Source organism: Sminthopsis crassicaudata, chromosome 3 (genome assembly GCF_048593235.1).
Source record: "Sminthopsis crassicaudata isolate SCR6 chromosome 3, ASM4859323v1, whole genome shotgun sequence".
Taxonomy (NCBI): Eukaryota; Metazoa; Chordata; class Mammalia; order Dasyuromorphia; family Dasyuridae; genus Sminthopsis; species Sminthopsis crassicaudata.
Window position 1 is genome coordinate 625,820,993 of NC_133619.1, and position 12,798 is coordinate 625,833,790.

The following is a 12,798-nucleotide window of genomic DNA, read 5'->3' on the forward strand; positions in this document are numbered from 1 at the left end:
GATCTTTGCAAATCAGTTGTGAATGTGCCCTCCTTGACTTAGGTCCAGGAGTTTGAACACGTTAATGGGAAGTACAGCACACCTGACCTAATTCCGGAGAACAAGAAATCCAGTGAGATCGTCTCCTCAGATCCCAACACCCCCGTCCCAGCCAGCCCTGCCCATATTCCTCCGGGCCCTTTGGGGCTCCCAGGTATGTTTAATCCGAAGTGGCCAGTTTGGGCCTGGGAGGGAAGGGGGGGGTTCTCCTCAGAATTTGTCACTTTTCCATTTTCACTTCCTGTCTGGAAACAATAGACAGTTCTGACGATGAGATTGTCCTTGTCTTTGGACTGGGTAGTTGAAAGGATGGAAGAGGGATAATATCCAAGAGAAAGGGGGCAGCAAGATGACATCATGACACACCATGCCCCACAGACTACATGGGCAGTTGTGTTGAGTTCTAGGCACCAGATATCTATGTCTGTGTCAATGTTGTTTTCTATGTCTGTGTCTGTGTCTATGTCTGTGTCAGTGTCACTTTCTATATTTGTGTCTGTGTCAATGTTGCTTTCTATGTCTGTGTCAGTGTCACTTTCTATATTTGTGTCTGTGTCAATGTTGCTTTCTATGTCTGTGTCTATGTCTATGTCTGTGTCAGTGTTGCTTTCTATGTCTGTGTCTGTGTCAATGTTGCTTTCTATGTCTGTGTCATTTTCTATGTATGTATCAATGTTGCTTTCTATGTCTGTGTCAATGTTGCTTTCTATATCTGTGTCTGTGTCAGTGTCGCTTTCTGTGTCTGTGTTCATGTCTATGTCTATCTGTTTATGCTCGGGCCTAAGTCTGTATTTGTACTTATGTCTCTGTCATGTCCATATCTGTTCCTTTTTCTGCCTATATCTTTTTCTATACAAAGACATATAGATGACAGATACTTTAAGATGTATCCAGGACCTCTAGTTTAAAAATTAATTTAAAAAAAATTAATGAAAATCTACTTTCTTTTACCTTTTTCTTCTCTCCCTCTCCCTCCTCTTCCTTTCCCTCCCCTCCCTTCCTCCTCCCTCTTTGTTTCTCTTTCTCTGCTTCTGTTTCTCTTTATCTCTTTTTCTGTCTCTATCTCTTTCCTTCTCTGTCTCTGTCTCTGTGTGTCTCTACCTCTGTCTCTCTGTGTCTGTCTATCTATCTCTGTTGCTCTCTCCCTCCCTCCTCCTCTCTCTCTTTCTCTGTTTCTCTGTCTCGCTTTCTGTCTCTCTGTGTCTCTCTTTCTCTCTCTGTCTCTGTCTTGTCTTTCTCTGTCTCTGTTTCTGTCTCTCTCTACCCTCCTCTTTCTTCCTCCCCCTCCTCTCCCTTTCCCACTCCTACCTCTGCCATTGAGAAAGCAAGAAAAACAGACTCTGTTCCAAATTCATTCCTTCAAGCAGATCCCTCTGTGGCCACAAACCTGCGTCTCACTTTTGGGGAATCCTGTTTTCTGGTCTCACTGTTCAGGGCTCTTGGGGCTTTCAGAATAGCCACTATATTGTAGGCAGAGCGTCCCTTGGCGGAGATGGGGAAATGTTCTAGAGGAGAGCAGTCTGGATGGTGAGGAGGCTGGAGGTGAGGCCATTGCAGAAGGGCCCAAAATACCTGGGGAGATCCAGCCTCCAGAAGGAAAGCCTCAGGAAGGATGTGACGGCCGCCTCTGAGCATCTGAGGGGCTGCCCTGTGGAAGAGGGCCAAGCTGTGGCCTCTGACTCGGGAGGGACAGAAAGGAGGAGCAGCCACGGGAGGGCAGTGCTAAGAGGTAGATTCAAGCTTGATGGAAGGAAGTGCACTTGCTCCAGAGGAGGGAGTGGGATGGGCTCCTGCTACAGGACAAAGTTAGAACCCTTTCCTCCAACTGCGCGCCATCCCACCTCCCTTGGATGTGGGATCTTGAGTTCAAAAAAACTGGATCAATAGGACAATAAGAAGCCTGATATATTAGCAAAAAGAGCTTCTCTTGGATGGACCAAGATTGCATTTCCATAAGGAGAGAGGAAAATGTGGAGGCTGTTAGAGGGGCGGCCTAGAGGGGAATCTTCTGGCCTCCCTGGTCCCCAGGGATTAAGGCAACCTGGTCTCCTTTGTTCAGATCTGCCCCTGGCTGGGCAAGCTAGAGAGTTCCTGGGCAGCCCATTCTAGTCAAGAGGGTTCTGCTGGCCAGCCTGGGTTCTAGCTGAGGTTATGAACATTTGTTCAAAGTTCTATTGGCCCATTTTAGATTGTACTGAAGGGGAAGGAGAGAATGAAGTGTGGGAGAGAGAGAGGAAGGGCAAACAGGACTGGGAAGGAGGAGAGAGAAAAAGAGGGGATGGGAGGGAAGGAGAAAGAAAAAGGAGGGGAGAGGCAGAGAGAAAGAAAAAGAAAGGAAGAGGGGAGAAAAAAGACTGAATGAGAGGGAGGAAAGGGAGAAAGGAGAGAAGGGAGAGTGATGGAGACCAAGGAAGAGGAGGGAGGGATGAGAGAGAGAGAGACAGACAGAGACAGAGAGTCACATAGGGAGAGACAGAGATAGAGAGAAGCATAGACAGTGATAGAGACAGAGATAGTAATATACAGGGAGAGGGAGAGAGAGGGAGAGTTCAGTCTCTTTGTTCACTCTGTCTGTGTCTATAAAGTCGCCTGCCAATTCCCTGTCTCTCTCTGGTCCACTCCCTGAACAAAGGACTCTAATGGGCTTGTAGTTCCTGGCTGGGGGCTGCAGGGCAGACATTTGCATATGCAGACTTTGACAAGTTAGAGAATTTCCGTCTGGAGCCCACTCCTGGCCCAGCTGGTGGTTTTGCAGAGCGACCTTCCGGTTGGCTCTGCAGATCTGTGTAGTCCTAGCACTGTCCCTGTACTTAGAAAGGGATAATCTGGTGAGAGAGAAATAAGTAGGGAGGTTTCCCCCCTCCCTCCCCTCTCCTAGTAGAGCAGAGTCGGCCCCTTTCTCAGGCTTCAGCCCATCTAGTCCCGGGCACTTGCTCCAAGGGGGCTGCTGCAAAGATCCCCTCCATTCAAGGAGCACCAGATAGCCACTCCTGTTTCCCAGCCACACTGGGCACTGTTTCAGCCTGTTATTTTTACTTTATTATCTCTTTTGTTATTTTATTATATACTAGAAAGTTCACTCTGACAGCTCACTGGAGGCTAGAGTAGAATAAGAGGAGACTGGGTGAGGGCAGCTACATAATAATCCTGCAGCTATGCAATAATCCAGGTGTGAGGTTTTCCCCAGGGAAAGATGGCAGTAGAAAGGGACACAGATGACAGATGTCACAGGGATGAAATCTGTGAGTTCCAGGCCCACTGGATATGGGAGCCCCAGGGCCAGGGCTGTGACTGGTGGTATTCCAGACAGAATTAGGGAAGTTTGTTAGAGGGGAAGGTTTTTGGGGAAATCTAATGAGGAGGTAACTCTTCTTGACTTTGGGTCATTTAATAAGGCACGCGAGCTTCCCCAGGAAGGGGGGACACTGGTCCCTCCAGGGATGAGAAATGTCTCTGCTCACACTAGCCCTCAAAGGTTATGGGATTCCACCCCCCTCTTTATTTAGTGAGTTTGAAAGGAGCCCCCTTTTCCTTCACCCTTCATGACATGGTCTTACTGACATTGTCTGCTGGGAAATAGCTTCCCAAAGCTGGAAATATGAATACACAACATACACATGTATATGCACACACAATCACACACATGTACATATGTGCAGCAATGAAGCTATAACAATGCACAAACATGACGCTATATATCACATGTGCAATAGACACGTGCACGTTTACCCGAAATACTTGTAAGTCACAACACATATGTCTGTCTATATTTACATACGTACACAGTCTACATGCATATATATGTATGTATACACACACACACACACACACACACACAGAGCTCCTTAAGCTGCTCTGTACACTTTGGCGTTTCCTTGCCTCTTCTAATTTAGTGTTCCACTTTAGTTTAAGCAAAATGGTTTTTGAAAGAATGAATGAATCAATGATCAGGGAAGAAGAGACGTGTACATGGCAAGATGAATTAAGTATAAGGAACTGGGGATATTTAGCCTGGGGAAGGAAAGGTTCCAGAGGACAGAGGAAAAGCTTTTCATGGATGTGAAGGGACTGAAGTGATGGAGGAGAGGGATGAGAATGATCTGAGCTGGCACCCGCACTCTCAACCCGGAAGCCTCAAAGTGGTCGGGTTTAGGTTCCAAATCAAGAAAGGCTTCCTGTCATCTCAGCTGTCCCAAGGTAGAAGGGGCTGGCCCAGGAGGTCAGTGGGCTTCTCCCTGAAGGGAGGAGGCAGGAACAGTGGTTGTGGGGTAGGTTCTGGCTTAATTCACTGCTGGGGTCCTCCCAGCTCTCAAGATCTGTGCTCCATCAGAATGTAATCTCCTAGCGGTTAGTAGGGGCCTTATTTCATTGCCTGGCACTTAGTAGGTACTTAATTGATCTGATCTTAATTGATCAATTTTGTGATTCCTGAAAATTTTAAAAAAGTTTTAATTGGTGCTTTTTAAAGAATCTCCTAAGATTAGAAGGGAATTATTTCATCCTCTGGCAACTTAGTAGGTACTTAATCGATCTGATCCTAATTGATCAATTTTGTGATTCCTGAAAATATTTAAAAGTCTAATTGGTGCTTTTTTTGGTTATAATCATTAGAATTTTTTTTTAATGTTATAGTCATTAGAATCCTCCCCCATCAACAAAGGAGAAACGGTGGTATAAAATTGACTAGGTCTGACAGCACATCTACACAGCATTTTTTTGTTGTAGACCCCCCACATTTTGACTAAGAGGAGGGATGGGGGTTTCATCATTTGTGCTTGGAGATCAGTGGGTCCCTCATTTAAGAAGCACTTAGTTGGGGCCCAGGACTGTGCCGAGAACTGGGATTCAGAGGGAGTGGTGATCCTGCAGTGGGACCATGGAAAGAGAAGTCTGCTTACAGCGCAGGCTGCTCGCCACCTTTTAAGAAGGGGCCTTTAAGTTGTGTGTGGCTGGGCTTTTTGTATCAGTTGTTCTGAGACCTGCTTTTTTCCTCCTGTCTCGGCCCTCGGAAGTCTTGCCAACGTCTCATGGGGTTGTCGATAAGAGATAGCCTTGGCCCGGGACTTCAGGCGGTGGGGAAGATGAGGGATGATGGCCTCTGAAACTGGGACCAGGCGGTTGGGAGTCCGTAGAGTCTGGGGATCGAGCCCCCGCTCTGTGGTCATTTTTCAGGTATTCTTGTTTCAGACAAAATGGAAGCTCAGCTGGGCTTCCTGGATGAAAAAGAACAAATGGAACCGAAACCCCCCAAACCTCCTGAACTCCAGGTAGGAGAGGGACCTTGTGGAGACCCAGACCCAGAGGATACCAGGGTGGTGGGAGGGGGAGGCAGGCCGAGGCAAGGGTATTGAAAAGCGGCCTTTGGGGAAATGAGTCCCTTGGCAACTAGACTCTCAGGAGGAAAAATGGCGGCTTTCACAGCTTCATTAAGCCCAAGGGGTCCTTGCTATTTTTGCGAGTTGGAAAGAAGGGCTCTGGACAGTCCTGCTTTTTCCTGTCTCTCAATGTCTACCTATGTTTCCCCTTGCCGGGTTTCCCCTGCAAACAGAAAGTCTTGGAGCGGAGACCTTGAGGCTCTTGGAGGGGAGTGGGTCTGGGAAGCATCTGAGATGGGGGGATCTGGGCTCCTTGGGTTTCCTGACTCAGAGGAGGCAGGTTGGTTTTGGGAAATGCTTTGGTAAGACTTCAGGGTTCCTTCCCCCTTCACTGCAAGGACCCCCAAGAGGAGACCACGTGGCGCTTTGGATAGTGTCAGAAAGACCCAGGTGTCGTAGACACGTACTGGTTGTGTGACTCTAGTCAAGTTATTCTACTTTTGTTAGCCTCAGTTCCCTTATCTGTAAAACGAGAAGGTCCCTTCCAGCTCCAAATCTCTGAAATTATAAAGAGAATCAGGTAGGTACTAAGTGTGTTATTTCACTCCCATTTTACAGATGGGGAAACTGAGCTCAGATTTTTTAAAAAGTGATTTATTCATGGTCACACAGCTAAGAAGGGTCAGAGGCAAGATTTGAATCTACTTTTTCCTTATAGCAAGCCTGGTACTCTATCCACTGAGACATCTTGCTCCCATGTCGGCTTGAGAGCCTGCCACTTAGCTGATGCTGAGGACATATGGGGACAGTGGAGGACTTGGGGGGCGGTGACCCCGAATTGCCTGACCCAAACACTCTCCCAATCCCCAGGTTCCAAGGATGCCCTCTGAGAAAGGGGACGGAGAGGATAAGCAGGAGATTCTGGAGAACAAAGAGCGGTCCCGAGAGGAGAGGAGGGAGGAGAAGGAGAAGCGGGACCCCTCCCCGGATCGGCTGCTCAAAGGTGCCTGCCTGCCCGTGGGCTAGGTCCCTGCAGCCCACCCCGGCGGGTGCTCTCAGGAAGCTGTCCTCCCTGCACCCCTGCCTGGGGCAGTCCCCTCCCCACTCGATGGCTGCTCCTCTACCCTTGGGGGCCCTGGGGCCTGCCTCAGCCCTCTGGGCAGCCCCTGGGATGGACTCTGCCTGGGACCATCCCCGTCTCTCTCTTGTGCCTTCCAGAAGATGTTCTCCCCGAAAAGGAAAAAGCTCTGGAGAAGATGGAGCTAAATATGAACCATGGCCGAGGGGACGACAGAGATTTCCGGCCAGGTACAGGCCCAGGGTGGGGAGAGGGGAGGGCCCCCGGAAACCTTGGCTTGCTCAAGGGCTCCATGGGCTCCCCTGTAGGCACCTCAGCCAGGAATGGCTGCCTCTTCAGGGCCTGGCTCCCATGCTTTCCTTTCAGGCTGATGGGGCGTACCTCGTTCTGGTTTGGGGAGGCTTGGAAATTAAAAAAAAACAAAGAGCTGACATTTCTGGTCAGGGAGAGCAAAGCTCTTCGGCATACTGGTCATAACAGCCAGTGAGGTAGATGCCATAATCGCCCCCATTTTACAGATGAGGAAACTGAGGCAGGTTAGGTGACTTAGTTAAATACGTGTCAGAGGCAGGGTTTGAACTTATGTTCAGATTCTAAATCTGGTGGTCTGCTCCTAAACCTTCTGAGGCTCCCTTTGCATCAGAAATAGCGTTTAAAGTCCTTTCCTTGGCAGTTGAGGCCCTCTGAATCCAGCTTTCTGCCCTGTTCCTGAACTACCCTGAACTACAATCCGGCTCCACGGTATTCTGTGCCTCTAGATGAGTTTTCTTACCTCTGTGCTTGGTTTATGCCACTCTGGATCTCCTTTAAAGCCTCATGTAAATGCTGCCTCCCCCAGAGAGCCTCCCCTGCTTTTCTCCAGTCAGTAATAGCCCCAGTAATAGCCCCACTCCCACCCGTCCCCATTTTATCTGGCACTTCTCAAAAGCACTTATCCCATAGCATTGTCTCGTATGGTGGCTGGGTGTGAAAAGCGGTGTGGTCTAGCAGATGGAGAGCCGCCTTTGGGGCCAGGGAGAATTGGGGAGAGGATTGACCTGCCTTCTGTCAGTGAGACCCCCGGTGCAGACCCTCTGCCCTCCAGCTCTGGGGGCATATTCCGTCTCACAGGGGCTCTTAACCTGTGGTTTCTGAATGTAATTTGGTGACTCTAAACCCCGGGCCTGAGCTGAGGACAGGGGAGCTGGCTGGGAGCTTTCTGGAGCCCCAAGTCCAAAGTGGCCTCCCACTCGGCCCACTGAGGGGGCCGTGCTGGTCTGGCCCTTGTGCTGGCTGAGTCTGCTGATGCTGGGGACAGAAGCTTGTTCCGGCCTCCTCGTCCCCTCCCTCTGCCTTCCCCTGGACAATCGTTCTCTATCGAGCGCGTGCCGTGGGTCAGGGTTTGTGCTAAGGGGTTGGGACACAAGGAAGGGCAAAAAACATTGTCCCTTCTAGTGGAGGAGACAGTGTGCCAGCAATTAAGAACAAACACTAGGGACAGGACAGATTGGGGGTAAGACGTGGATAATCAGCAGTTAAGGAGAATTATGAGGGAGGCCCTAGAATTTTTTATTTTATTTATTTTAAAATTATTATTATTATTATTGTTATTATTATTATTTTGCTGAGGCAATTTGAGTTAAGTGACGCTGAGGCAATTAGAGTTAAGTGACTTGCCCAGGGTCACACACTAGGAAGTGTTAAGTGTCTGAGGTCAAATTTGAATTCAGGTCCTCCAGACTTCAGGGCTGGTGCTCTCTCTACTGTACCACCAGCTGTCCTTTTATTTTAAAATTTTATTTTATTTGATCTTATTTTTTTGAAGCACTAGAATTAAGAGGTATGGATAAAGTCTTCCTGTAGGATTTTAACTGGTGGAAAGACACCAAGGAAGCCAGTTGTATTCTGAAAAGTGTTCCACAATCACTTTCTTATTCTACACAGTCAGCAAAAGAAAAAATCAGATCTGTTATAGCAGGGGCCGGTTAGCTCAGGAGGCAGAGGAAGTTAGCTCAGGAGGCAGAGGAAGCTCAAGGATCAGGGTAGAGAAGGAAATCAGGCCCAAAGATAGGAGATAGAATGAAGAGTTACAAGGAATGTTAATGGCCACTTTGGTGTAACCCTAGGGTAAGTAATCAGTCTGAGGATTCTGTAGGTTACCCTGGAGGTAGTAGGGAGCCATGGAAGGTTCTTAACCAGAGGAGTTACTCCACCAGACCTGTGCTCTGAGAACTGTATTTTGGGCGTAATTGGAAGCAGGAGATCAAATGGGAGACATGGTCCAGGTGACAGGAAGTCAGGTGTCCTTGACCCTCAGTGGTGTTAACCTTTTCTTCCCCTGGCCAGAGAGAGATGAAAGGTTGATTTTTCAGATCTCATTTGCAATGTGGTTTTGTGCTTTGCCAGAGGACTCCAAGGTAGAAGAGAAAGAAATGGTGGAAACTCAGCAGAATGGTGAAAAAGAGGAAGACGAGGATGGGAAGAAGGACGACAAGAGTGGGAAATTCAAATTCATGTTTAACATTGCCGATGGGGGCTTCACAGGTAACAGGGCTGGGCTGGGTGGACCTGGGACCCAGGGGTGCAAGGCTGGAGATGGGGAAGGGGGCATTTGTCCTTCTCCTACGGGGAATGGGCTCCCTTTCAGGGTAGAGTGGGGGAGCCCAGCACAGGCTTGGGATGCAGAGCCCCATTCCAGGAAGAGTCCAGCGATTGCGAGCACAGAAGGTGGGGCACTTTAGGGGGAGAGAATTGCAGACATTGGGCCCATAATTTATTGTCTTCCCTGGCTTCCCAAGCAGAAGGGTCCTAGTCCTGTGCCTCGGTCCCACCCCGTAGGCTCCAACCTCCACCCAGGTTAATGAGGGGAGCCGAGTTCAAGGGAAGTTAGGCTACGTGAAAAGTGCCTACTGTGTGTGTAGCTCTGTGCTTGCTGCTGAGGGAGCATGGGGATATTCAGATTTGTTTCTGAATAACGACTTTCTGGGCTAGTCTCCTTAGAGTAGGTTTCCCAGTAGGAGCAGAAGCATTTTGCAAGAGGTAGGGCAGCCAGCTAGGTGGCGTAGGATGGGGGGGGTGGTGCTGGACCTGGGGTCAGGAAAACCTGAGTTCAAATCCTGCCTCAGAGACTTCCTAGCCAGGGGATCGCGGGCAAGTCACTGAACCCCTTTGCCTCAGTTCCCTCCTCTGTAGAGCGCACGCCCGTGCCTTGCGGGTCCTCTGCAGGAGCAGTGATGCTCTTCGGAGCACTTTGTGAGTGCCAGCCATTTGTCTTTCTCACCTGGGGTAGGGGACTCCCAGTATGGAGCTCCACCGAAGGATACTGGCAACTTCTCCAAGTCCTCCCTGTGGGAGGGGAGGGTGACTTGTCCGGACACCCGGCCAGGGTATGTCGGGGCAGGACTTTTGAATCCTGCCTTCTCCTGATGTCAAGGCCAGCCCTCTATCCACTACACCACACTGCAAGTATTGTTATCCCCATTTTACAGATGAGGAAACTGAGGCAGAGAGCGGTCAAGTGACTGACCCATGGCAAGGTGTTAATGGCTAATAATGGCTAAGTGTGCTACCCCACCCACTCCCTTTCCCCTCCCCCTCCCCGTCCCTTCAGGTAGCCCATGGACATTGTCACAGGGGGCTCCTAGATACAATGTTACCCCTTAGGAATGACTTTGATGGTGGGATCATCAGGCACGGTGGCAGCTTATCCCATAGGGCAGACTTTGGGCTGAGGGCGGTGAGGGGTTCCCAGGTCCCTCAGACCACCCGCTGCAGGCGGCCACCCCCACGGCCTGTGCCGGCCCCACGTGCTGCCCCCTCCCCATGGCTGTCTCACTTCTCTCCACCCCGCCCCCTCCCCTTCTCTTTCCTGTGTCTCGGGCCTTCAGAGCTGCACACACTGTGGCAGAATGAGGAGCGGGCGGCCGTCTCCTCGGGGAAGATCTACGACATTTGGCATCGGCGCCATGACTACTGGCTCCTGGCGGGGATCGTGACGTATCCTTGGTGACTGGGAGGCAGGACCCTCCCCGGGAGGTGACCCCCAGGGCTGGAAGGGGACTAGGGGCCAGGGCTTGGGGGAGAGCAGCTGAAGGAACCAGGATGCTGAGCACTGAGAAGACTCAGGACCATTGGAGAGTGGCTGTGTCTGCTTGGCCCCAGAGGCAGGAGAAGAGGGGGAGATAGGGAGAGATGAAGAGAGCTGTTCAAAAGAGGGTCCTAGATTTATGGCTGGAACAGATTTCAGAGGGCCTCCAGACCCACCTCCTCAGAGGAGGAAACTGAGTCTTGGGGTTTTAAAGTGACTTGTCTAATGCCCTGCAGGTAGCAAGGAGTGGAGGATTTGAATTCAGGCCCTCCAACTCCAAATTTAGAACTCTGGGCAGCCTTGGAAGGTAATTGATCTGGTGGAGAGCTTCAAGTCAAAGCTGGAGGGTCAGGAGTATGGGACAAGGGACTGATCAGAGACCACCTGGACTCTTGAGACCTCCGGTCTCTCAGCAAGGTACCCCGCCTGCATCCTCCAAGGCCTGCTGCCTACCCACTCCCGTTTCCCCCTTAACGTGTTTCCTGTGCTCAGGCACGGCTATGCCCGCTGGCAAGACATCCAGAATGACCCGCGCTACGTGATCCTGAACGAGCCCTTCAAGTCGGAGATCCACAAGGGCAACTACCTGGAGATGAAAAACAAGTTCCTGGCCCGAAGGTTCAAGGTTGGTCACCCAGGGCTGATGAAGGAGGGGGTGGGTGGGAAACTGGGGCCCAGAGGATGCTCCTCCCCAAAGGGCACACAGCAGAATTAGGGCGGAGGAGGAGGGGGACAATCCGGGGGTCCTGGCTTCTGGCTCAGGTTTCTGTGCCCTGCCCCATACTCCTGGAGCTCATTCTTTCTACTCCACCAAGAAGAGAAGGGACTGGAAATCAGATCGGGACAGAAAGGATTGAGAAATGAATGGGGCAAAAAGCGTCTTTGGTTTTTGCTAGGCTTTGTGTTGTGCCAGGGACACAAATAAATACAAAGATGAGACAGCCTGTCCTCAGGGAGCTCACCTTCTGTCACACACATCAAGCTGTGCCCTCTCCCCTTCTAACCAAGGGGTCACACACACTGGGAAATGGCGGCCAGGGAGAGAGGTCTTTAGGTTTGGGAAGTTACAGCATAGAGGGCCAGAGCAGAGGAAATAAAGTTGGGGTGAGGAGGATAAGGGTGGGGTGGGGCAGCTTCAGAGCTGGGAATCTGGGGGTTGGGGAAAAGGAGAGAAGTCCTGAGGGACAGGCTGTGGAAGGCACTCAATGTCAGGCCGGAGTTAACTGGAAGCGGGAAGAGAGAGGACGGGGAAGATGTGATGGGTCACTCTCCCCAAATATTTGGAGGGCTAGGTTGGAAGCGGAGTTTTGGAGAGTGAAAAGTTCTCTGAGAAGCCTGATGTGGGGCTTATTTAGTCAGTCATCAGCCCCCCTCCTCACTCTCACATTCTTCTTCTGATTACATTTTCCCCTGGTGCAGAGAAACCAGAGCCAGGGAGAATAGTGAAAGAAAAGAAGGGGGAAAGGGAGTTAGTCTGTGGCAATGGAAACATGAATGGGTGATTATATCGCTAGAACATAAGCTCCTTGAGAAATAAAGATTGTCTCACTCTTTATATTTGCTTCCCTGGCATCTGCTTGGCATATAGAAGGTGTTTAATAAATGATTGATTAATTGATCAGCAAGTATTTATTGAGCACCTTTCTCCCTCTAATTACTTGGATCTATCCACTCCTCTCCAGCCACATAGCCTCCCTCAGACAATTGCAGGAGCCTCCTAATTGATCTTTGCCTCCTTACGCTCCCTTTTCCAATCTAGTCTTCTCTGTCTCTGTCTCTGTCTCTGTCTCTGTCTCTGTCTCTGTCTCTCTCTCACACACACACACACAAAATCAAAGTGTCTAGCCCCAGGTCACACCACCAGTAAGCATCTGAGGCTGGATTTGAACTCAGGTCCTCCTGACTCCAGAGGCAGTGCTCTGTCCACTGCACCACCCAGTTGCTACTTGCCATTTAAAGACCTTCACAACCTGCTTGTAGCCTTCCTTTCTAGATTTCCATTAACCACTCACTGCCAGGCAATTTTCTGCCTTGCTCTGTTCTAGTTTCAGCACCTTGGCTAGTGCCATGCTTCCTGCTTTAGAATGCTTGCTTTCCCCCCCCCCCCCAAGTTTTTAAGTTCCTTCAAGGTTTAGCTTAGGTGCCTCCTCCTACAAGAAGCCTACCCTTATTTCCCTCTCCTGAGCTTCACTCCTTACCCTTCTACCCCCATATTCATTATTTGTTCTTTCTCAAAGTAACTTTGATTTTATTTTTCACACACACACACACTCTCTTTTAAAAAATCAGATGTGTGCTTT

The 12,798-nt window shown here is 50.0% G+C and overlaps 1 protein-coding gene across 14 annotated transcripts in view; it reads left to right on the plus strand.

Annotated features, from left to right (window-relative positions):
- Positions 1 to 12,798, plus strand: part of CHD5 (chromodomain helicase DNA binding protein 5) — a 144,894-nt gene that overhangs the window by 112,271 nt on the left and 19,825 nt on the right. For 7 of the 14 annotated variants that reach the window (XR_012488593.1, XM_074306423.1, XM_074306421.1 and 4 more), the window contains 8 exons: positions 43 to 193; positions 5,212 to 5,306; positions 6,225 to 6,357; positions 6,573 to 6,662; positions 8,818 to 8,955; positions 9,900 to 9,947; positions 10,299 to 10,407; positions 10,991 to 11,123. Coding sequence is in view for 13 of the 14 variants with exons in the window: in XM_074306423.1 (XP_074162524.1) it covers positions 43 to 193; positions 5,212 to 5,306; positions 6,225 to 6,357; positions 6,573 to 6,662; positions 8,818 to 8,955; positions 9,900 to 9,947; positions 10,299 to 10,407; positions 10,991 to 11,123 (897 nt within the window). In the remaining variant the exon portion in view is untranslated. The remainder of the gene's footprint in view (positions 1 to 42; positions 194 to 5,211; positions 5,307 to 6,224; positions 6,358 to 6,572; positions 6,663 to 8,817; positions 8,956 to 9,899; positions 9,948 to 10,298; positions 10,408 to 10,990; positions 11,124 to 12,798) is intronic. The other 7 variants (XM_074306432.1, XM_074306424.1, XM_074306426.1 and 4 more) reach the window with 4 other exon arrangements.